Source organism: Mustela putorius, unplaced genomic scaffold, assembly GCF_011764305.1.
Source record: "Mustela putorius furo isolate JIRA1106 unplaced genomic scaffold, ASM1176430v1.1 tig00000876_pilon_pilon_pilon, whole genome shotgun sequence".
Classification (NCBI taxonomy): domain Eukaryota; kingdom Metazoa; phylum Chordata; class Mammalia; order Carnivora; family Mustelidae; genus Mustela; species Mustela putorius.
In genome coordinates this window covers 4,581,557-4,604,115 of record NW_025421506.1, presented here as the reverse complement: position 1 = coordinate 4,604,115, position 22,559 = coordinate 4,581,557, and the positions used below count along the sequence as shown (strand labels likewise).

Sequence of the window (22,559 nt, the reverse complement as noted above, 5' to 3'; positions counted from 1 at the left end):
TGATTGAGCCCATGACACGTAAGGGCTCCCTCCCATGTGGTGGAGTCCACACACAAACCACCTCTCAAGGCAGCAAAGAGATGTCCAAGCATGGCCACCCTAGTCAAATGGCAGCTCTGACAGAGCTCAGGGAAAGCAGAAAATCATCAAAGAAATTCCGAAGCGTGTAATCCTAGTGCCACCATGGCACAACATACCTGGCCATCCCCAGACTCGGGAAGTTGGCAGGAACAATGAGGATGTCCAGCCTGGAGAACGGGTGTGTTCCCAGGACAGAGTGCGCTGCCGAGAGGCAGGGAGGGATCAGATGCAGGAGGGTCTCTTGACAGGCATCTTGGAGGCACAGTGGGGCAAAGACCCGATGAGGAATAATTTCCTGGGTGGTAGCAGAAAGATTCTGGAAGCGGCAGGGGTACTCCACGTGACCACAAATGCCAACATACCTGGGAACGACATGAAATGAAGAGATGCGCTTTATGGTAAATCAGGTTTATTCTTGTTGCCATTGAGGTGAGCAACTTTCGCAGATGTGCACAACTTCTAAGAGACAGTGGCTCAGATGGGCTCACAATCCAGGCAGTTCAATTGTATTCTTGCCTTGTCTGTTTCTGTGCAGCAGTGAAAACCTATTGGTCGAAATACTTTTTGACATGCTGAAATTCTGAGTAGCTTCAATCTAAGCTAAGTGAAAGCAGATTTTACGACTTATTTTAGAATAACAGGGGAAAACCCTTCAATACTCAAAACAACGAAAACAACCCCCTCTTGAAAATAAAACGTAAAATTTCTGCCCTCAGAAATGTGCTTTTCAAATATCACGTGGAAAAAAAAATCTCCAAATCAGAAACAATTCGTAACTCAGAACGTTAAGGATGGTTCAAAGCCAAATTTGGGATCCCATTCTGGAATATCCTAGAAAAAAATATGTGGACTCAGGAAGAATAATGAACCAAATGACAGGATAGGTTTCAACTTTTCAAAAGAACACAACCCATTTTACTAAAAAGTATCTAGGCGCTCTTACTAAAGGCCATCAGAAGTTGTGTTCTTAGGGAATAATACGGAGGCATTCTTGAAATGACACTTTTCCCAGTGCTCTTTCGGTACAAATGGAACAGAATCAACCTTTTAAGAAACAGATCAGAGCCCAGCCGGTACCATCCAAGCCGCCAGTTATTCTGTCAAAGGTGGAGCTGAACAAGAATTCCTAGAACCTGACTCATAGGCCTCCAGAGAACTTATCTACCCGCAGAAACCCACATCAAAGGGAACTCTCTTTTTTGGCCTGTTAACACATCCTTTATTCAAACACAATGGAAAGCCCCTCTAATTTTAATTTACAAATTATAATTCTAACTACCAGTGCTTGTTGGAGTCACAGCACAGTGAATAACGAGAAACCTTAAAATGTTGGCATGTCCCATGAGGGGCGCACCACAACAATAACTCCTCTCCAGATTTCTGAAGTGCCTTTCACTCATCCAAGGCCAGCACTGCCCAAGGAGATCCACATAACTATGGAGATTAGCCGTGCCCTCCCCCAGCCTGGTGTGTAGAACAATGGCTTCCAGCACAGAGACATTTCACGCCTGGTGAGTGTAAGAAAAATGGTAACAAACTGACCATTCAATGGTAATGACTGACATCGAATGCTAGCCAATACCCCTGGACTGATACCCTTGCTTTATGGAGAAAGTTGAGGCAAGGTGTCCGCTGGTAAACATTTAACTGAAAGTGTTGCAAATGTCTACCCCATGACAAGTACTCAAAGGTCTCATGAAGCCATTTATTGAGTTAACCATCTAATATATTTACATAGCTGTATAATGGGCGATAATAATTTAAGCTCACACTCTACTAAAAAACTTCCATAGCACATGAAATAATGGAGAGGCTGCAGGTGTGGAGGCATCTTCAGAACAAAGCTGAGGCTTAAGTTTAAATTCTATCAAAGCACAATTTCGCAAAGAGGCATTCCACGGGCCTATCTAGAAATGCATCACGGGGCCACTATTTCTTGCAGCCAAGAGAGGTCAGAGAATAGTTGGAGGTATAACAAAAAGTCAGTTTGAGGGACACTGGGTGGCTCAGTCTGTTGAGCACCTGGCTCTTGATTTCAGCTTGGGTCATGATATCAGGGTCGCACTGGGCATGGGGCCTGTTGGGATTCTCTCTCTCCTTCTCCCTCTGCCCCTCTCCCCTCCCCAGCTCAAGGGCTCACACTCTCTCCCAAAAAAAAGCCAATTTGTTGAAGAGAAAAGGTGAGTTAAATTCTCTCTGGACACAGATGGCTCTAGCTAGGGGAATGAAGGTTACTCCAGCTAGGTGTATTAGTACCGTTTTTCATGATCAAAGCCTGGGAGAAAATGCGGGGCTTTAACACAATCAAGCTATGGATAAGTGAGACCATTAAGGCTCCCAATAAAATGGAAGTGGCACACGGGTGGCTCAGTCAATTAAGCATCAGACTCTTGATTTCGGCTCTGTTCATGATCTCAGGGTCCTGAGATGGATCCCAGCATCAGGCTCTGCACTCAGCAGGGAGTCTGCTTGACATCTCTTTCTTGCCCTCCGCCCCTCCCCCACCCCCGCCAGCTCACGTGCATGTGATCTCTCTCTCTCTCTCTCTCTCTCTCAAATAAATAAGTAAATAAATAGATAAAATCTTTTAAAAAATGGAAGTGCCATCAGGAAAGATGACACAAAGGTTCTGACGTCAGGATCAGGAGAGCTGGGCTTAGTGCTGTTCTCAGATGGGCTAACTGTGATATGAGGCAAGCCCCCCACTACTTGCAGTCTCTTTCTTGTCTAACGTGGCCTCACAAAAATGGCTGCAGGGGCAGGGGAGGAATTGATTAGAGGGAACTTAGTAGGTGCTGGAATGTTCTCTGTCAGTTTAGGGTGTAAACAATGGTCAAAGACTCATCAAGCCAAATGCTTAAGATCTGTGCATTTTAGTATATGTTAATTATACTTTAATTAAAAACAAACCAAAAAATGGTTTCTAAGGCTTCTTCTGGCGCTGCGACTCTATGGCAACTTTCCACATGAGGCCGTCGCCTCTCTTCATGCCAACAGCCTTGTTCCTGAAGTGGTGAGGGAATACTGTACATTTATAATGTCATGAATAGTCCCCCATGAAGCCAGAATTAACTCAAAGATGCTTCCTTTCCCACTAACCTTCAGCTGTTCATTTCTGTGTCTGTGCCCACTCCAACCTACTCGCAGTATCATCAGCAAATCAGACCTTTGTAAATCACTATTCCCTATGCCTACACTCGTAATCAGGGTAAATATTGTAATAGTTAAGATTAATAATAATGCTTGATTGTTATTTATAAATAATCTGCACTGGTGATGAGAATAATAAACAATAACTCCTCCCACAAATGCTACTGAATATTTATTACATGTCATGAATTGTTCTGAACACTTCATGTGCATTATCCCAATTAATCCACACAACATTCCTAAGGAATAGGAACTATTCTTTTCATCACATTGTGAGTCATCATAAGCTCCTCCCTCCCAACCTTTCTTTCCCAAGTACTGCATTAATCTTCTTGAGTAAATTTAGGTCCTGGATTTTTCTAGAAGCTAGCTCAGCTGCTCTGTGGTTCTCTGGTTTCCTGTTCTTCCTTGTCAATGTTGCCCATTAATACTGCCAAGAGTGGGAAGAACTGGTGAAATAAATATTAGGCTGGTAAATGATGGGAACCAGATCATTGGTTCCCTCTCCCATGATTGCTGGGCTGAAATTTTTTATAAGAGGTCTCTCCGTGGAAGAAGGGTTGACTACGTTTTACTCAGAATCACAAGACTGGAAATTGCCTAAAGAGGTTCTCTCCTTCAGTCCTCCTCTTGTTTCAAGAACGAGATGTATTGAAAGTAGCTGACACAGACATTTCCCTGTCATAGGCTCAAAAGGAATCACTGGAAGTTTCCCCTGGGAATGCATGTCCATTTTTCACAGTTCTACCTGACACTTCAGTAATTACTTCCTGCATTCTTGCTCTACTCAAGGCACCCCAAGGTATGCTGCGGACACACATATGAATAAATTTCCAACCCTACCTTTGAGGAGTTTATATTTTGGTTGGAAGAAAAAATTTAAAATTCTGATGAGTACAGTGACACAGTAAGATGGTTAGACAATTTCTTAACATATTTTAGCAAGCAGAGTAGATGCTTGGATACCGTAAAAATCACAAGTGTTCAAAATGCCACCACCAGCCCCCAATGAGTCGTTGACAATGATGTCAACATATACAATGATGTGGTCGTGTCTGAAAGTTGGATGGGTTTTCTTAGGGCATTCTAGGATATTATAAAGCAAAATGCAGTATGTGCTATAAAAACCAGAAGGCTGAACTACACCAGGGAGCCAGGGCTGGAGAAATCACACCAAGCCAGGAAGATTTGGAAAGGCTTCTCTCATAGCAAAGGGTGTACTGGAAATTGGCAGTTTTTCCCTCATGATTTAAAATCATTCCTTCTTTCCTAGCCTTTCAAAGGTACAGAAATAGAGACTGCAAGGTCCACAGGCCACTTTCCATAGACTTCACAACGCTCAAGAAGACTGCTTCTCCCACCAAGCTATTCCCTTCTTTAGGATGAGCAACCTCAGTGCCTTTTCTCCTTCGTGGTACGTATTTTCCATGCTTTTAATCATTTTTGCTGAGTTCCTCTGGACTTTATCCAAGTTTCCTGTCGTGCTTAAACTGTATGGGCCCAAAGTAAGACAATGCTTTACCAAAGGTCTCCAGAGGTTAAACATAATACAAAGATTCCTCTGTGGCTAGAGATGGTTATGCTGCAGCCGAAGAAAATTAATAAACTTTCAACGGTTTACCTAAGTGCCTTCTAATTAACATATTTACCAAAACGCTCCCCCAGAGTGGGCCGGAGCACGTGTGGAATTGGAGCTGGAAGAGGGAATGTTCTTCCTATAATTTAGCCCACATGAGCAGTGCTCAAAAGTTCAGTGACCAGTACTTTGGCCAAATTTCTGGGACCCAGATGAACATTTTAGGCAAATGAAAGCCTGTGGTATATAAGGCCCCTATAAAAGTTACATTTACGTGAATTGAACTGGTGATCTCAGGAGGGTTTGAAGTGGAAGAGGGGGGTGGGGAAGGCAAGGGGGCCAGATGTGAACATAACCAAAAACACGACTGCAGTTGGCACTTCAGAGTACCTTTGTTGGCAAACTGAACACGGAGCCAGAGATTTAATGGATAAAAGCACAAAGCTACCCTCTGATGACTAAAGACAGCGCACACGAAGTACGCAGCCAGGGGAGGATTAAGCAAATGCAAGCTATTATTTTATCAGCAGTACATTTCTGATGGACAAGCACGGTGATAAATGAAGGGAAAACTTAGTCATAGCATGTCAGACATGGAAGAGTGTGTGGGAAGGACTCCATGCCCTAGGCCTCGCGTTCCCACATGAGAGCGTGCCTCCCTGGACTGGCACCTTTGACCTGGCTTGAGTTGCTCTGATAGGGTTGGCCACACGGGGCTTCCTCTTTTCTAATCTGCTTGCCCACAGATAGGGGACGTTTTGGACACGAGGCAGGCTGTGTGGGCCTGGGTTGTGGAGGTAACTAGATGGGTGAGTCTGTCTAGCTTGGGAACAGAGTATCAGAAAGCCCACTGAGGCCGTACCACTGAGTTGTCCCGAATTCACCTTCTGTCAGTTATGAAACTTCCTGTGCTCTTCTTTTGCCTGTGTCACAGCTGGTTGTCAATTCAAAAGGACATGAAAAGAGTCAAACTGGACCCCTTCTCCTAAACCCCAACCAGAATTTCAGATGCCGTCTCTTCCCAGAATGCCAACGTGAAGGGGCCATGGTCTCCTCCTTCAGAATTATGGATGCAAACAACAGGAAAAGCCCCCTCAGTGGCCTCTGGGCAGCAGAGGGAACACATAAGAAATGCTTGCTGCCCACTCCCCAACCTCGTATCCCTGGGAATATGGCTAGAAAGACAAAAGAACACATTTCTTCCTTTGCCTTCCCCTGAGGCACACAGACTTCAACTGCACATGTCCTCTGATGGTTAAGCAGCCCCGAAGCTGCTTCTTTACTATGAAGAATTGGAGAACCCCAAGCCAAGTCTTTATTCCACAGAGCAGGAAAGTATGGCTTTGCCCCAAGAAACCTACCCAAGCAGCACAGACGGCACCTTCACACTCAAAGGCAGAACTCTCAACTTCCATCCTCCGTACCAGTGTAACACATCACAATCAGTAACAGTGACTCAGTATGGGAATGACTCTCCAGATATGAAGTTGGACTGGACTCTAGGCGAGGCATGGACATTATACACAGTTTTTAAAAGTCCCCAGATAGGGGCCCCTGAGTGATGCAATCAGCTAAGCATCTGAGTCTGGGTTTTGGCTCAAGCCACGATCTTGGGGTCCTGGGATCAAGAACCACATGGGACTCTACGTAGAGTCTACTTAAGATTCCCTCTCCTTCTCCCTCCCCTTCTACTGCTCCTGTTTGTGCTCTCTAAATTAAATAAATATATCTTAAAAAAAAAAAAAAAAAAAAAAGAATGTCCCCAGGTAAGATTCTGAATCACCTCTGTATGGAGTTAAGCCCAGATAGGAATCCAGGTGTTATAACTCAGTAGAGCTATGAACCCAGACACATTGTTGTCTAAAGCCTCAGTACCTTTATCTATAAAACAGAGACCATAAAGCCTATTTATCTTATAGACATACCCTCAGGACTAACCAAGATGACACTTAGATCAAGACTTTCCCTGACTTCAGGGCGCCTGGGCGGCTCAATGGGTTAAGCCTCTGCCTTCAGCTTGGGTGATGATCTCAGGGTCCTGGGATGGAGCCCCACATCATGCTCTCTGCTCAGCGGGGAAGCTGTATCCCCCCCTTGCCTCTCTGCCTACTTGTGATCTCTGTCAAATAAATAAAATCTTTAAAAAGAAAGAAAAAAGACTTTCCCTGACTTCAAACATCCAGTGATTTTGGTATCAATTCAGGATGGGCTAGAAGACATTGAATAATAAACATCCCCAGTGTTTCAGTGGCTTAACGAAAAAAAAGTTTATTTCTTGCTCATAACAAGTCCACTGAGGATCCAAGTAATTCTCCAGGGCACCTGTCCTCCCCACACAGAAATCTGGGCTACCTGAGATTGCAAAATGAGGCCTATTCTGAGCTCAGTGTCAGGGGAAGGAATCACTTAGGGTCTTACATGCAATTAAATATTTCCATGTGAAAGTGACATGTATCACTTCTGTCCACAACTCTCCTCTTCTCTCAAGTGTGCATAGATAAAATCCAAGGATTTTAATAAAACCCTAGGATACTTTATATGGCTCAGGGAAGATAGTCCAAAATAGCCAAGTTACTAAGCAGGAAGTGGAAACTACCTCCCTTCCTCCAAAAAGCAAAATGCAAGCAGTGAAGACATGCCTGTCCCAGGAGGGGGCTTAATAGCTTTCTGTCCTCATAGTACCAACCAGCCACTGCAGCCATTGCGGGAGGAGGGAAAGCAACATGGCAAAACACAACCGGCACAGAAGGAATTTGAGCTACAAAGCATGTCTTAGTTGGTCTTCCAGGATGAGCTAGCCATCTGTACCATTACCCTGGGCTTTCTCCTCCGGAAGGTATTGGACCTAGTGACTCTGTGTAAACAGGAAAAGTGATTAAACTGAGCTGGGTGTAAAAGTCCTAGAGATGAATATGAGGCAACGCCCCACACTTTGAACACTTTGTACTTCCTACAGACATTCCCCTCCTCTCTTATGGCTTTCGAAGTTAGAAATTGTTAAACGTGTGCGGAGGCTGCAAGTGAATACCCAGTAGCCTGTGTTGCTTTTTAAAAACTTGAAACAGATTTTGCTCTGATCAGTCCGAAAAAAGAAGAAATCGCTACCGAAGATAAGAGTTCTGAGCCAGTAGGTTACTCGTAGCCCCATGACCTTGCAACAGCTACCACGTGTCTGGTGCCCCAAAGCAGGCTGACTAGCCCCACTGGGCAGTGGGGGAAGCGGACATCCCTACAAATGAACGGCTAACAGCAGTCCTGGGAACCTAAACAGCAGGTCGCCCACAAAGTGATCCAACAGACAAGCACCCCCTTTTCATTAAGTTGTGTTTTTGACCAACTAAGCACTAAAGACCAAAGTTAAAAAATAAAGGAGGTAAAATGTTGAGTCTGAGGATTCTGTTGACTTACCCCAACACATAAAATTATGTCACTTGACTTCACAGAGAACTTCATATGTCCTCCTTTTCTCTTTCTTTCTGCATGAATAATATGCCCACGTTTCTGCCTCTCAACTCTCTTATCCTCCCAGTAGGGTTTTTCCTGCTTTGCTTAATCATATTTTGGTCTAGCTTCTCAGCAGGGATGACTCACGTTCCCAGTGCTTGGAATAAATGCATCATACTGGTCCTTTAAGTGTTTGTTTTTCAGCAAGCTCCCAAATACCAACCTGGAGTCAGTCTCAGAAGGTGAGAGGGATCTCTCTGCTGCCAGATCCTTGGACGAGCAGAGCTCTGGCTTCATTTCTGTCCAGGAGCCCACTGCGATAGTGAAGGTGGAGGCTGGCATTGGCATGGTGACGTAGTAATGCCAGCTTGTGCACCCTAGAAGCAGAAGGAGAGAAAGAACCATAATGAGGCCAAGAAAGGGTTCTGGACCTCACTCTATAGTTTTTCTCTTTAGGCACTTGAACTTGTGTGCTATGATGGTACAAGCTATTCTTGGGGGTGGGTCTTACTTACGGCAGGAGCATCACTACAGGTCTTAGGGAGAGCACAAAGGGCTGACTATTTCGGGGCAGCCAACGAGGTCTGTAACTCCTCGAAGACCTGGGATCAGTTTGAAGTGCTTCAAGTCAGGCTATAAGTAAAAGATGGTACTTGAGGTGGTCACGTAAGGGCTACAAACACGTAAAGGCAGAGGCTATATGTTGCTATAGAGACAAGAACATGTTTTCTTTTCTTAAGATTTTATTTATTTATTTGACAGAGAGAGAGAGAGACTGTGTGCACAAGCAGGGGGAGCAGCAGGCAGAGTGAGCAGGAGAGGCAGGAAGCCTGATGCGGGGCTCGATCCCAAGACCCTGGGATCATGACCTGAGCTGAAGGCAGAAGCTTAACCGACTGAGCCTCCCAGGCACCCCAAGACCATGTTTTCTTCATACTTATTGCCTAGCACAGTATTTGGCACCAAAAATGATGCTCTGTTGAATGAATAAGTAAATGAATGAATGAATGAACAAATGAGCAATCACTTCTGTGGTGCTAAACTGTTTTGTATACATTCGATTTAAGAATCAGTCTCAACTGGACATGGTAGAGAACAATGAGACTAGAAAAGGAAGATACCTGGATTTTGGTCCCATCTCTGAAACTAATTAGCTATGGAAGCTCAAGTTTATCCTTCATCCTTTTTCTCTGTTCATGTATTGGGCTGGTCCCCGATTCCTCACTAAGCAGATGAAAACCAGGCCTATAGAGAGGTTCAGGGGAGCCAAGGACTCCCAGCTCATTTGTAACAGGCCTGGAATTTCATCAGGAGCTCCCCGCCCCAGCAGAGGTGTGCACACCACTCAGGCCAAACGGAGTGAAGGTGTTTACCAAAAGAACAAATGATTGATTGCTTATAACACTATCCTTCCTGACTTCTAAGATGGGAAAATGCTTTTAATGTTTCTGAAATCTGAATGTGTCATACAACCTGATCTAATACAGTATTTTTTTTTCTTCCTGAACATCTGCTATAAATTGATGGTGTGCCTTCAGGGAAATTGGTATTACCACGTTTATGGAACACACTTCTCCTCTCCTCATGGAGGGAAGGAACTTTACATTGAGGGAACTTCCATTACACAAATACCTCTAGCCTCTCTTTCAGCTTCTCACTAACTCCTTTATAGGAGCTATTCCTCTTATTCTTGATAAAAAGTTTTAGATGGTCAGACACTCATGGAGTGACCTATGATTGCCAATTAGGTCAGTGAGTAGATAAGAGGTCAAATACAGGGTCAAAATAATAACATGCCCATATTAGCCAACAGACCTAACATGACATTTTTCAAAATCTTTTGGCAGTAAAAATCAATAATAAAGGTTCGGTTTTTATCTCCTTATGCTTATCTTCTTTGTCTCACAACTAATTCTGAACTCAGGAAGGTGGAGGGGTCATTATTTATTATCCCCTGAAATTATACTAACTTAGATCCAAAGAAATACATTACAGAACTCCTCCAGTGAAAAACAAAATTTTAATGGCTGCATGGACGCAGCAGGGAGACATCAGCCAGAAAGGGCATGACTATGATTCGGGCCACCGCCCCTCACCTCCCGGGGCCTCTTTGCCCAAAACTAGGAAGCATCCATCCCCCTTTGTACCTCCCACTGCCGCATCTCACCGCCCCAAGACTTTCCACTGGGCCTCTGCCAGGACCTAAGCCCACAAGGGCAGGGACTGTGTCAATCCCCAGACCTGGCAGATATGGCTACTCAATAAATATTTGTTGAAAAGATAGAAAGAAGGAAAGAAAGAAAGAAAGAGAGAGAGAGAAAGGAGGAAGGGAAAAAGGAAAGAAAAGAAAAGAAAGGAAAAACAAAATTTTCAATAGGAAACAAAGGTTTAAACATAAGGGGAAAAACATGATATCAAGTTTGAATCAATACGACATGACATCAAGTTTTGAAGTCACTCGAGGAGCTATTTGAAGAAGGACTATAGAAGGGCAGGCTCGAAACTACTGAACACCTATCCCAGAGGTAGATATGCTTGTGAGGTCATCCTGTTTCTGGAGTCAGAACAGCCACACAAGATCCCTCTTGCCACAGCTAAGAAGCTGAAGGCACGCTCCTCTTTAAAGAGACAACCAAATCCGGTGATGTTGGAGCCAGTCCAGTGATGTGTGTAGTTTCTCTGGAGCTTGAAAGAAAGCCATGGCTTTAGAGAGCACTGCCGCTCTGATCCCCAGCCAGTAAGAAGGGCACAGAGACAGTCAGAGCAGTCTTGATAAAAGCGTGCCGTGGATCCCACAGGACGCACTGCCCCGAGGCCCCCTCCCTCAGTTTTTCCACCTTCCCTTCAGGACCTCATCCTCTGCAGTCTGATGCCTCTCTACGGTTGTCCCACAAGAACTTCAGTCTGGATGGGGCGACACAATGAGAGGTCTGGGGGGAGGGTGCAGATGGAAGAAGAAAGGAGCTGCGGCTGAGGAACTAAACCTTCTCAGCAGCCTCGGTTTAGAAGAAAAAATCTTGACTAACCGAATTCTCTTACTCAAAGCGCTGTGGTCTGGTCATTCCTTCTCTGAAGGATTATTTTGGAGCGTTTACCATGGGCCACTGAATTTCCCTTTTAAAAGCTTCAGTCACTTGGGCATCAGTAACTAAACAGCAATGGTGAGGCTTTCAGGTACAAATGGAAGACTGCACACATGAGGCTATGCTTGCTTCTTCCCCAAACCCAATTAAAGGATAGTAAATGGATTCTTAAAATTATTTTTATTTTTAAGTAATCTCTACCGCTAATGTGGCCTATTTCCCCATCCCCCAAAACCCCAGCAAATAACTGGAGACTCACTTTCTAAAGAGAGTAAGAGAGAGGGCCTCCAGATTAGGGGCGGTGCGAGGGGGAGGAGGGGGGAAAACAGCACAATTGACGGCAAATGAATGGGATTCGATGAACATATGCATATCAGATGCTGAGACCACCAGCCATCTAGTCTTATTTGGTTCCCTGAAAGCAGGCAATCAGGCTTTTACCCTCCAGGCAGAGGAACAAAAAAAACGCTAAATAGTCCACGAGAAGACAACTAAGGAGACTCACTTCCGAGGTGTCCTATGATCAGCCTAAGGTGAAACTCACAGCTGAGAAGCCCTACACAAGCACTCAGAGCTTCCCATCAGCATTTTAGTCCCGTTCCTAATTGCCTACAGACAAATCAAGCACTTCCAGGACCTCTAGAAAGCCGCTGCTGTGACACTGAGAGACCAAAACAAACAGAAACAAGCAAGTTAAAGGTCACTGGTCACGTAAGGAGAAGAAAATTTCAGAGAACACCACAACACATACCCAGTAGGAACTGAATATTGCCGTGCTGAAATAAAAACAGTATAATTTACAAAAGGAGCATTCCAAAGTAAAGAGAATGAAACACGTGACAGAAGAAAAGAAAAACTCAATAAAGGTGTGAGATGGAATATAAAGTTGGAGCAGTCTCCCAGAAAGTAGAGCAAAAGAAAGAAAAAAAAGAGGGAAAAGTAGAAAAGCTCAGCAGGTCCAATATCCAAGTAATAGAAGTACTAGAAAAAGACAACAGAGAAAATAGAAGGGGGAAAAGCATCAGTTAAAAAAATTGAGAAAAATTCCCCCAAATTAAGGGGCCACGAGCTTCCAACTTCATAAGGGCATATAACACCCAGGACACTGGATACAAATCAATCCACATCGAGATATATTGTTATGAAATTTGGAACCCTAGGGACAAAGACAAGATTCCACAAGCTTCCAGAAAGAGGAAAAAAAAAATCACATATAATAAGGACACTTTCAGACATGCAGTTTCACAAAAATTCACCTCCCACGTATTCTATTCTCTGGAAGCTACTTAAGTATGTAAAATATGCTTCAAAAAGATATAGTAAACCAAGAGGAAGGCGAACAAGCCAACACAGGAGAGAAGCAAAGGGAACCTGTAGAATAATGGAGAAGTGAGATCCCAGGAGCCAGCTACAGCCCAGCAGAGAGGGCAACCCTGCTCTTCAGAGCACCTTCCAGAGCCTGGGGAGAGGCTGCTTCAGGAGGAGCAATTTTTTTTTTTTTTTTTTTTAGGAGGAGCAAACTGATAGAAAACTTGATATATTTGAGCATCTTAGCAGATTTAAACAACTGTCAAAGCCTCTGGGGTTGGTAAATACTTAGAAAACCACGCAAATAGGAAAAACAAATAATAACACAATGAGTAGCCCCCATGAAAAAAGAACATGTACAGAAATAATAATGTAATCAAAGTTGTACAAGACTCAACTGTTAACAGCATAGATACAATAATATAAAGAATACTGATCTAATCAAGGTTATGATATTAATTATATCAGGATGATGGGATTTGGGGAAGGGGTATGTGTGTGATGGTAGGGTGGAGAGAGCTAAATCCTTATCATCCCCAAACATCTTACTTACTTGCATGATGCAAACATCATGCATCTTACTGAACAACATGGACATATACACCAGATAATTAGCTAAATAAAACAGGTAAAAGTGGTTACTTCTGAAACAGAAGAAATACAATAGAGGTACTGAAGACTGCTATTTTGGGGAGAAGTATAATAAACCCAATAGAACTGGGGCTCCTGGGTGATTTAGTGGGTTAAGCATCTGCCTTTGGCTCAGGTCATGATCTGAGGGTCCTGGGATCAAGCCCCGCATCTGGCTCCCTGCTCAGCAGGGAGCCTGTTTCTCCCTCTCCCTGTCTGCCTGCCATTCCTCCCTGCTTGCGCTCTCTCCCAATCTCTCTCTCAAGTAAATAAATAAAATCTTTTTAAAAATTAAATTAAATTAAATTAAAATAAACCCAACAGAACTGACTCTTTGAACATATGCCTTTCTAGTATAAAAATATTACAATAATCAGTCAATTAATTTCTTAAGTACATCTTAAGAAATTAATTTCTTAAATTCACCTTAAGAAAAAAAGAATAATATTTTTGGTCCTGAGGTAATATGAAAATGATAAAATATACCTAAGAAGAAAGAGACAATTTAGAGATAAGTAACAAACAACAGCCTATTAAAAAAAACGCTTTAAAGAATAAAACACTGGTGGGGCGCCTGGGTGGCTCAGGGGGTTAAGCCTCTGCCTGCAGTTCAGATCATGGTCTCGGGGTCCTGGGATCGAGCCCCACGTCAGGCACTCTGCTCAGCAGGGAGCCTGCTTCTCCCCCTCTCTCTGCCTGCTTCTCTGCCTACTTGTGATCTCTGTCTGTCAAATAAATAAATAAAATCTTTTTTTAAAAAAATGAAAGGGCAACCTACAGAATGGGAGAAAATATTTGTAAACCACGTATCTGATATGGAATTAATATCCAAAATATATAAAGAACTCATACAGCTCAATAGCAAAAGATACGATTAAAAATGAGTAAAGAACCTGAATAGTTTACCAAAGGAGATATTCAAATTGCCAACAGGTACATGAAAGGGTGCTCAATATCACTTATTATATCAGGGAAATGCAAATCAAAACCACAATGAGATCTGCCTCCCACCTGTCAGAATGGCTGGTATCAAAAAGACAAGAAACAAGTGCTGGTGAGAATGTGGAGCAAAGGAACCCTTGTGCACTGTTGTTAGGAATGTAAACTGGTACAGCCACTATGGAAAACAGTACAAAAGTTCCTCAAAAAATTAAAAATAAAACTACCATATGATCCACCAATGACTCTTCTGGGTATACACCCGAAGGAAATGAAATCACTCTCTCAAAGCGATTTCGACATTCTTATGCTCACTGCAATATTATTCACAATGGCCAAGACATGGAAACAACCTACATGTCCATCAGCAGAAGAATGGATAAAGAAAGTGCAGTATATATGCACAATGAAATACTACTCAGCCATAATGAAAGGAAATCCTGGGATGCCTGGGTGGCTCAGTTGGTTAAGCTGCTGTCTTCTGCTCAGGTTATGATCCCAGCGTTCTGGAATCAACTCCCACATCGGGCTCCTTGCTTGGCAGGGAGCTTGCTTCTCCCTCTGCCTGCTACTCTATCTGCCTGTGCTCACGCTCTCTCTCTCTCTGACAAATAAATAAATAAAATCTTTAAAAAGAAAAAGCAAAGGAAATCCTGCCATTTGGACAACATGGAAGGACACTGAAGGCATTATGCTAAGTGAAATATGTCAGACAGAGAGATACAAATAGTGAATGATCTCACATATTTGTGGAATCTAAAAAACCCATCAAACTCATAGAAACAGATTACTGGTGACTGACAGCAGTTGGGGGGTAGAGGATGTGGCAGAGAAATGGGTGAAGGGGGTCAAAGGGTACAGACTTCCAGTTATATGATAAATAAGTTCTGGGGATGTAATATACTGCCAGGTGACTCTAGTTAATAATACTGTATCATGTATTTACAAGTTGCTAAGAAAGTAGATCTTAAAAATTCTTAAAACAAAACAAAGAAATTATAATTAAATGAGGTGATGGATGTGTTAACCAACTTTATTGTGCTAATCATTTTGCAACATATACACACATCAGATCATGACACTGTATTCCCTAAACAATGCTATATGTCAATTATATCTCAATAAAGCCGGGAGGGAAAAGAATGAAACTGTGTACACAGTAGGCTTTCTCCCTACAATTTGCATCAAAAGTGTTGATCTGATTTTTGCTGTCCCTCCGGTTCTGGTACCGTACATCTGGCACATGGGCAAGAAGAGATTTGTGGAAACAGCAGGAACCAGAACTGCTTTCCAGAGAGGACAATGCTAATGGAATAAGGTGTATCTGTTAGATGCCTGCACAAGGTCACAGAGAGTGCCCAAATCACATCCTGTCCCAGGGCCTTTATCAGAATATCTGTATCCTAGAGGGGATGTGGGGAGGGCATTAGAAGCCATAAAGAGGGGCACCTGGGAGGCTCAGTTGTTAAACTTCTGCCTTCGGCTCAGGTCATGATCCCAGGGTTCTGGGCATGATCCCAGCATTCAGGCTCCCTGCTCAGCGGGAAGCCTGCTTCTCCCTCTCCTACTCCCCCTGCTTGTGTTTCCTCACTTACTGTGTCTCTCTCTGTCAAATAAATAAATAAAATCTTTTTTTAAAAAAAAGAAGACGACGACGACGCCATAAAGAAATGTAGCAGGGGAGAGAAATGACATTAATTTTCTCTTCTCCTCTATTCTCTTTTCTTTTCAAGGCAGAAACCTTAAATGACCTGAAGTTTGGGAGTAAGATAGCAAAAGTGGTAGCAGAACCTCAGTTAGGTCCAGCAAAAATATTTCAGAGCTCCCATTGTTCCCTTGTCGTCTTCTCTGAAGTTAAGCAATGGAAAGAAAAGGATGGGGGTGGGGGGCACGTATGGAAAACATCACCCAAACCCGTATTTTAAATGTTCAAGATGATTTTCTTCTATACCACCCTCAAGATTTTTTATTTTTTAAGATTCTCGAAGCTCCTCTACTTAGTAGAGCTCAAGTGGAATAAACTGTTTCAGACTTCAGGCTTTCACAGCAAAAAAAAAAAAAAGGTTTTCTAGGTTACCAAGTACCAGTTAAACAGGGGCGGATCAATGGGGGGGAAGGGCAAAAAGGAACTGGCCAGGACCACACTTCCCAGAGACCCTATTTGGACCCTTCACAGAAGTTCCCTAAAGCTGTCCAGCCCTGGGCTTTTTGCCCAACCCTGGGTGAACGTTTGGAGCCACTGCTGTGACAACTGAATGCTTCCAGTTCTCTGGGGGAGGTTTTTACTAGTTTCTTACTATGAGGGCATGTCTGGTAGGAAAGCCTCATTTGGTTGTCTGTTGATGGATTATTCCACTGAGCCCAATCTTGTATGAAGACTGCCCACTGCCACAGAGAGCTAGGCGCTCAAGGAATACCTGATCTCATCCTCAAACCCAACTGCGAAAAGGGCAAGTAACAAGGTAGAACTTCTGCCTGCAGAAAGCAGAGCATGCATTCCAAAGACAAAGAGAAATAATTTCTGGATTAGCTATTGTTTGGGATAAGCCTACCCTGAGAAAAGAATTGATGAGAGCTTATTTCTTCTGAATGTGTCCATTGATTGAGCTCCAGCTCTGGAATCTGACTGCTGGGGTTCAATTCCTAAAGCCACACTTACCAGTCACACTGCTTAATCCCTCTATGCATCAATTCCCTCACCTGTAACAAGGGAATCATCGTAGTACCCGCCCCCTAGGATTATGTGAGGATTAAATTAGATAATATACGGAGAAATCACTAGACACAGTAATTGGTACATAATAAGTGTTGAAGAAATGTTAACTGCTGTTGTCTTTACAACTCCCTTCCCCCTGTTGCTTGGGCTGACTGTCTGGAGGCAGAGACAAAGAATGTTGAAGGTATGGCTGCCACATGTGCACTGAAGCCTGTGGCCTGATGAGGCCCACATATGGGGTTTAAGGTTGAATGGCATTAAAACGCAGTGCACACAAAGCGATCCATTTAAAGGAGAATGACGGCCCAAAGGGGGCATCCTGTATGACTTCATATAGAATGGGCCATTTGGAGACTATTTAAATGGTGTTTACTTTAAATGAGCCATTCTCGATGAAATAGACAGTGAATGCCTTCATTTTCCTTTTTGATTCAATCCACTTGCCCTAGACTCCCTTGCTACACCAGCTGCAAAACAAAGAGAACACGCTGTACTTGAATTAACCCAGAGTTTTTCCTCTGCAAAGGCCAGAAGCCCATCACACCACAGGATGATTTCACGGCCAGGCGGGATTCATTAGCAAGACTAACAGGGAGGGGGGAGGTAGGAAGGGGCCTAGAGGAAGTGGCACTCCCTAACCCAACAGGCTTGAGCAGCCACCCATCTCGCCTCCCTTCTGGGCCTCAGAAAGTTCCTGAATACCCCTACACCACCTTCTCAAATTGGAACTTATTTAGGGTGGAAAATTCTTATACTCTGATCGCCTCACTAGAAAGACAGAGATACTTCGTATCAAGGATTGTTCTTATAATCACAGTAACAGCTGCTACAAGATCCAAATAGACATGTTCCTGACCAAAACGGGCCTGTACTTTTCTTCAGAAAAAACACAAGATCACTGTATTTTTTGTAGGGTAGGTTAAGGATTTGAAATGGGTTACTTTTCCAATCACAAGAGGCAGTTTAAAATTTAGCTCTGAAAAATTCTTCTTACCAGACAGTGTTAAAACAATTACCTTAATTATTTTCTTATGTATCACGTTTAAAAAAAAAAACAAACCTGCCCTATGAATATTTTTGAAGATTCTATCTTCTAAGGGAGGAAGACTGAAGAGGAAAAAAGGAAGAACATGATGGAATCAGTCCACGGTTGGGAGAGAGAACTTTTCTGCCAAAAAAAGAAAAAACTTTCTGTGAAAAACCTTCCCAATTATTTGGGAGTATCATTCTTATGAAAAGAAAAAAATTAATATATATATACAAACTATTTACGAATAATAAAGTAAAGACAAAATGATGGTTAAGTCACTGTCCTGTTTCTAGGGGAGTCTTGGAAATACTCACAAAACACATTGCAAAAGTATAGCCACAGCACCCATAACCGTTCTGCTTCTACAGGGGCAAAAGCAGATTATTTATCTTTGCAAAGTTAAACATCTCACATAATTTTCTGTATGTAAAGAGTTATTGTTTTCACTGAAAATTAAGACAGGCTCTTAAATTCTTCCTACTAAAAGCATTCACTTTATCTTTTAAACTCTTGCACTGTAGGTTAGACAAATAACATGAAGCATTTGGAAACATCGAATTGATACATGCTTTTACTTAACATATCAGATTTCTTTCCTCAATCCTTCTGTAGTCATTGCTTGTTTCCTACCTCATCACTGAATCCTTCTCTCGCCACTCTTCTTAACTTCAGAGTTTGCAGCCCAAACCATTCCATACAACAAGCTATTTTATGATTCTGGCATATCTTTGTATCACAAATTCAAGATGCTTAATATGTACAGGAACATATGTATATAAGAAAATGTGTATTAATAAGTGAATGTAGATAGTCGCACCATTCACAATGTGCATGTTTTATACATCTTATGTATTTCTTGTAATAACAGACACACAAAAAAGAGGTCAAGGTCCCAGTTTGGGTTGCTCTTCTTCCCTTGGCTTCCTAGCCCAGTGACTCGGGTCTTTCAGCAAACCCCAGTCTTTTCTCTTTCACTATTCTGTAGTTGCTGTGTCAACACGTTCTGGTTTTATGAGTTAGTGCCACCCTCTTGAATACCCATGGCGTGACTCTTTCGTTAGCTCTTCTCTGCTGTTACTCAAGGGCGGGAACTGGCACCAGAACAAAGGAGACAGTAAGAATGCTCTGGACTGGTATGCGCCGGGACTGCCTAACCGAGGCCATGTGCCAGGTCATGCCACCGCTTCTCAAGCACCGATGCCACCCAGCAGGGCTTCAGCTTTCCTGAACATGGTACCGCCTGCGGCACAGGAGACCCAGAAGAGAATGACCTTCAAGATCGTTCTTGTGAACCAGGTAAAAGAGCGCCACCTACCGAGCTGAGAGCTCAAGCACCTCCATAAATTTGGAGGTTTTCCCTCGTGGCTAATGAATCCCTAAAGGAATATGCAGCTCCGAAATTGTTCTTCCAAATTTTACGCACCATTCTGACCTGTGACACAAATTACTTGGTTCCCCTTAATCTTAAGTATCAAGTAGGTCAACAAACCAGACACCAAATCCTACTGCTCTAGATGGTCACAGGTACACTTTCGAACTTCGCTCACAGGAGAAAATCCATGAATGCCAAGCCCAAGACAAAAACCCATAGCAAAAAGAAGTGGAACATGCCTGCCAGAATCATCATTATCCAAAAGAAATCATGATGACCTTCCTGGATGGCAAATATGGTTAAGTGCAACAGGAGGAGGGCAAGAAAGAACTAGTCAAAGGCAAATCACAAACTGACAAAGATTTGGAAAGTGCCAGGGCCTGATGTGAGACTTCATGAGGGAGGTTAACAGAGCAGAACACTGTCTCAATCACCAGTAACTTTCTAAAGAGAAAAGATGAATGCATTCACTCCATACTCCTACCCCATGAAATATAATGTATGTGCCCAGAATAAAGTTTCCTCAGTTCTAGAAACAAGAAGCTTTTTCTACTTTGCATTCTCTCTTTGTGGTGAAAACTCTTAATCATAACCATTCCTAAATGTCTTTTACTTTACCATTTCCTTCTACGTAATTCCTGCTCGCATACTGTGGGAGCAGTCTAAATAGTATTGCTCATTTTGAACCATTAAAAGGGAAGAAAGTTGGCTTTCAATTGCACACAGGAGGGTCTGGACCTTGAAATCTTGGCTTTTTCCTGGAATTTCCCACACAGAGTCAAGAGAGAGAATGTCAGAGTTAGTCTTGGGCAGGCCAGAGTAGATTTTGCCCAGGATGAAGTAATGTCTACAGTCTCTTACTTTTGCACAAAAATGAAATCAGATACTTTGTGAGGGCACATATAGTTTTTACCACCTTTCACTTGTTCATATGCTTCTTTTCTTACATTTATAAGGAGCTTAAGTTAGTTTTATTTACTTGAGGCTTTCCATGAAAAACAAGTGGAATGTTTTATTTTTCTAGGAAGTAGGAATATACTAAATTAGACCCTGAAAAAAAAAAAAAAACTAAACAAAAGAATTGCCAAACAGGGGAAAAACAGGAATGTAGTCTGCAGTTTTTTCTCTTAAAATCTATTTATTAAGCATAGAGAAAAGGTATAAACTCTAAGCAGAAGCCTAACTACAGAAATGACCCCCAAATCATTTCTGTTACTATTCAGTAGTGCTTCTTCTTTTTTCTTTTTTTTTTTTAGATTTTATTTATTTATTTGATAGGCAGAGATCTCAAGTAGACAGAGAGAGAGAGGAGGAAGCAGGCTCCCCGATGCGGGGCTCGATCCCAGGACCCTGAGATCATGACCTGAGCCGAAGGCAGAGGCTTTAACCTACTGAGCCACCCAGGCGCCCCTCAGTAGTGCTTCTAAATGCTCCTTCCATGAACATATTACTTCTACCCGATCATTCAGAACACATTTATTCAACCAAGTATCAAGCACCTATTACATACAGAGTACTTTTTTGGGCATGGGGTCTCTGTGCTTAATAGTTGAGCTATATTTCGGCAGGGAATAGAGGCTGAGGACAACACACAGGCTAACATTTCTGCCTGCCCAAATTCAATTATGCTAAGGAAGTTAAATAATAAAGGAACCAAACAAGTCAATCTAAATCTATAGCTTTGACGTAGCCTTCTTGAAAAAAAGGTGGGTGACTTCTGAGCTAATAAAATTCTTATGATGGTCATCAAGCTACAATCTAAACCATCAGCCTTCTTTTTATAAACAGCTAGGAGGAAGGATTTCCCCCATGTAGCAAGGACTCAGAGGTCCGTCTTCTGATTTTTGTCCCCTGCCCAAGGGCTGCTGTCATTTCTGTCACTAGTATCTGCTTCATCACATTATGCTGCTCCCAGGTGCTTTGCTTCTTCCGAGAAATCAGCTGGGGCCTGGCAAATGTGCTAATCATGTTGATGTGTCATTGTGATGGAAACTGTGACTTGTGGGTTGGGTTTTCCGCTAGAGTTTTAAAGGAGAGCTCATCGTTTTGAAGGGCATTGTGCACAACAGAGTGGAGGTCCTAGGAGACCAATCTACAATCTAGAAAACATAACTTGGAAAGGAAGTAGTATCATCTTGTAGCCACATACCCTTTTTCTCTAAGGAGTGCAGAGACATTTGGAGACATTATTCCATCCTCAGGACAGCCATTTTGGGTCTGGCAAAGAGCTCTGTTAGTACTCTTTCCTGGTTGTCCTTTGAAAAACCCCAGCTGTGGACTGCAGGGGAACTGCAATATTAGGCACAGAGTTTTTTCCTCATCTAGCTCAATCCTCCCTCCACTTAAATTGGTAAAGTCTGCTCCATATTGCATAAGTGTCAGTAGTATGAATGGAAGCCCATGCTATCGCATAAATTTAAGTAGTATGAACGTAAGCAAATCACAATTTAGCATCTGCTTTGTTACAACTCTGCCCTGAATTGCTAATTCTGAAAGAGATCCACAGACATATTCCTGCAAGTATGAACATTTTCCATGGAAATTTTAATGTCAATTCTTTTTTTTTTTTTTATAATCTTCAAAGAGACAGACAATGACAGATATCAAAGGAGTCAGAAGGTTTTTTTTCTGTAAAAGGCTAATTAATAAATATTTTAGACTTTGCAGGCCATACAGTCTTTATTGCTATGGTTCAGCTCTGCCACAGCAGCATGAAAGCAGCCATAGGCAATGGCCATGTTCCAATAAAACTTTATTTACAAAAACAGACAGTGGGCCAGATTTCGCAAGGAGGTTGGATCATGCAGATATAACCGGGTACTACCAAATTTCAGAGTTCACATCTGCATTAGTGCATATGACTGCACAGGGACATGCAGTGCTGCTTTAACTATTGAGATAATGAGAAAAGAACATAAGGATGTCGTTTTGGTGAGTAAAGGCTAGATGACATCACAGTATGCCGTGTAAACAAAAGCTTGACAACACATGAAAGAAAAGTGGTGGAGAAAAAGATCATAATGTGGCTCAGGGTAGAAGAGGCACAATAATCTCAAAAGAACCTTCATGAAGCTGTCAGCACTACATTCATATCGTGAGGGACAATTTTATCGCAGCAAAATATTCATCTCTCCATTAAAACTGAGTTGCTTATTTGAATTTTATTGATTTAATAGTTTGGTCTATGTTTAATTTATATTTTATTTTGGCTTTAGAGATGTATAGGAGTT

At 42.5% G+C, this 22,559-nt stretch overlaps 1 protein-coding gene across 12 annotated transcripts in view; it reads right to left on the bottom strand.

Moving 5' to 3' along the window:
* The window catches only part of AOPEP (aminopeptidase O (putative)), a 339,093-nt gene that overhangs the window by 262,524 nt on the left and 54,010 nt on the right, over positions 1–22,559 (bottom strand). For all 12 annotated transcript variants that reach the window (XR_006608428.1, XM_004777387.3, XM_004777386.3 and 9 more), the window contains 2 exons: positions 8,475–8,628; positions 198–443 (listed from right to left, as the gene is read on the bottom strand). Coding sequence is in view for 11 of the 12 variants with exons in the window: in XM_004777387.3 (XP_004777444.1) it covers positions 198–443; positions 8,475–8,628 (400 nt within the window). In the remaining variant the exon portion in view is untranslated. The remainder of the gene's footprint in view (positions 1–197; positions 444–8,474; positions 8,629–22,559) is intronic.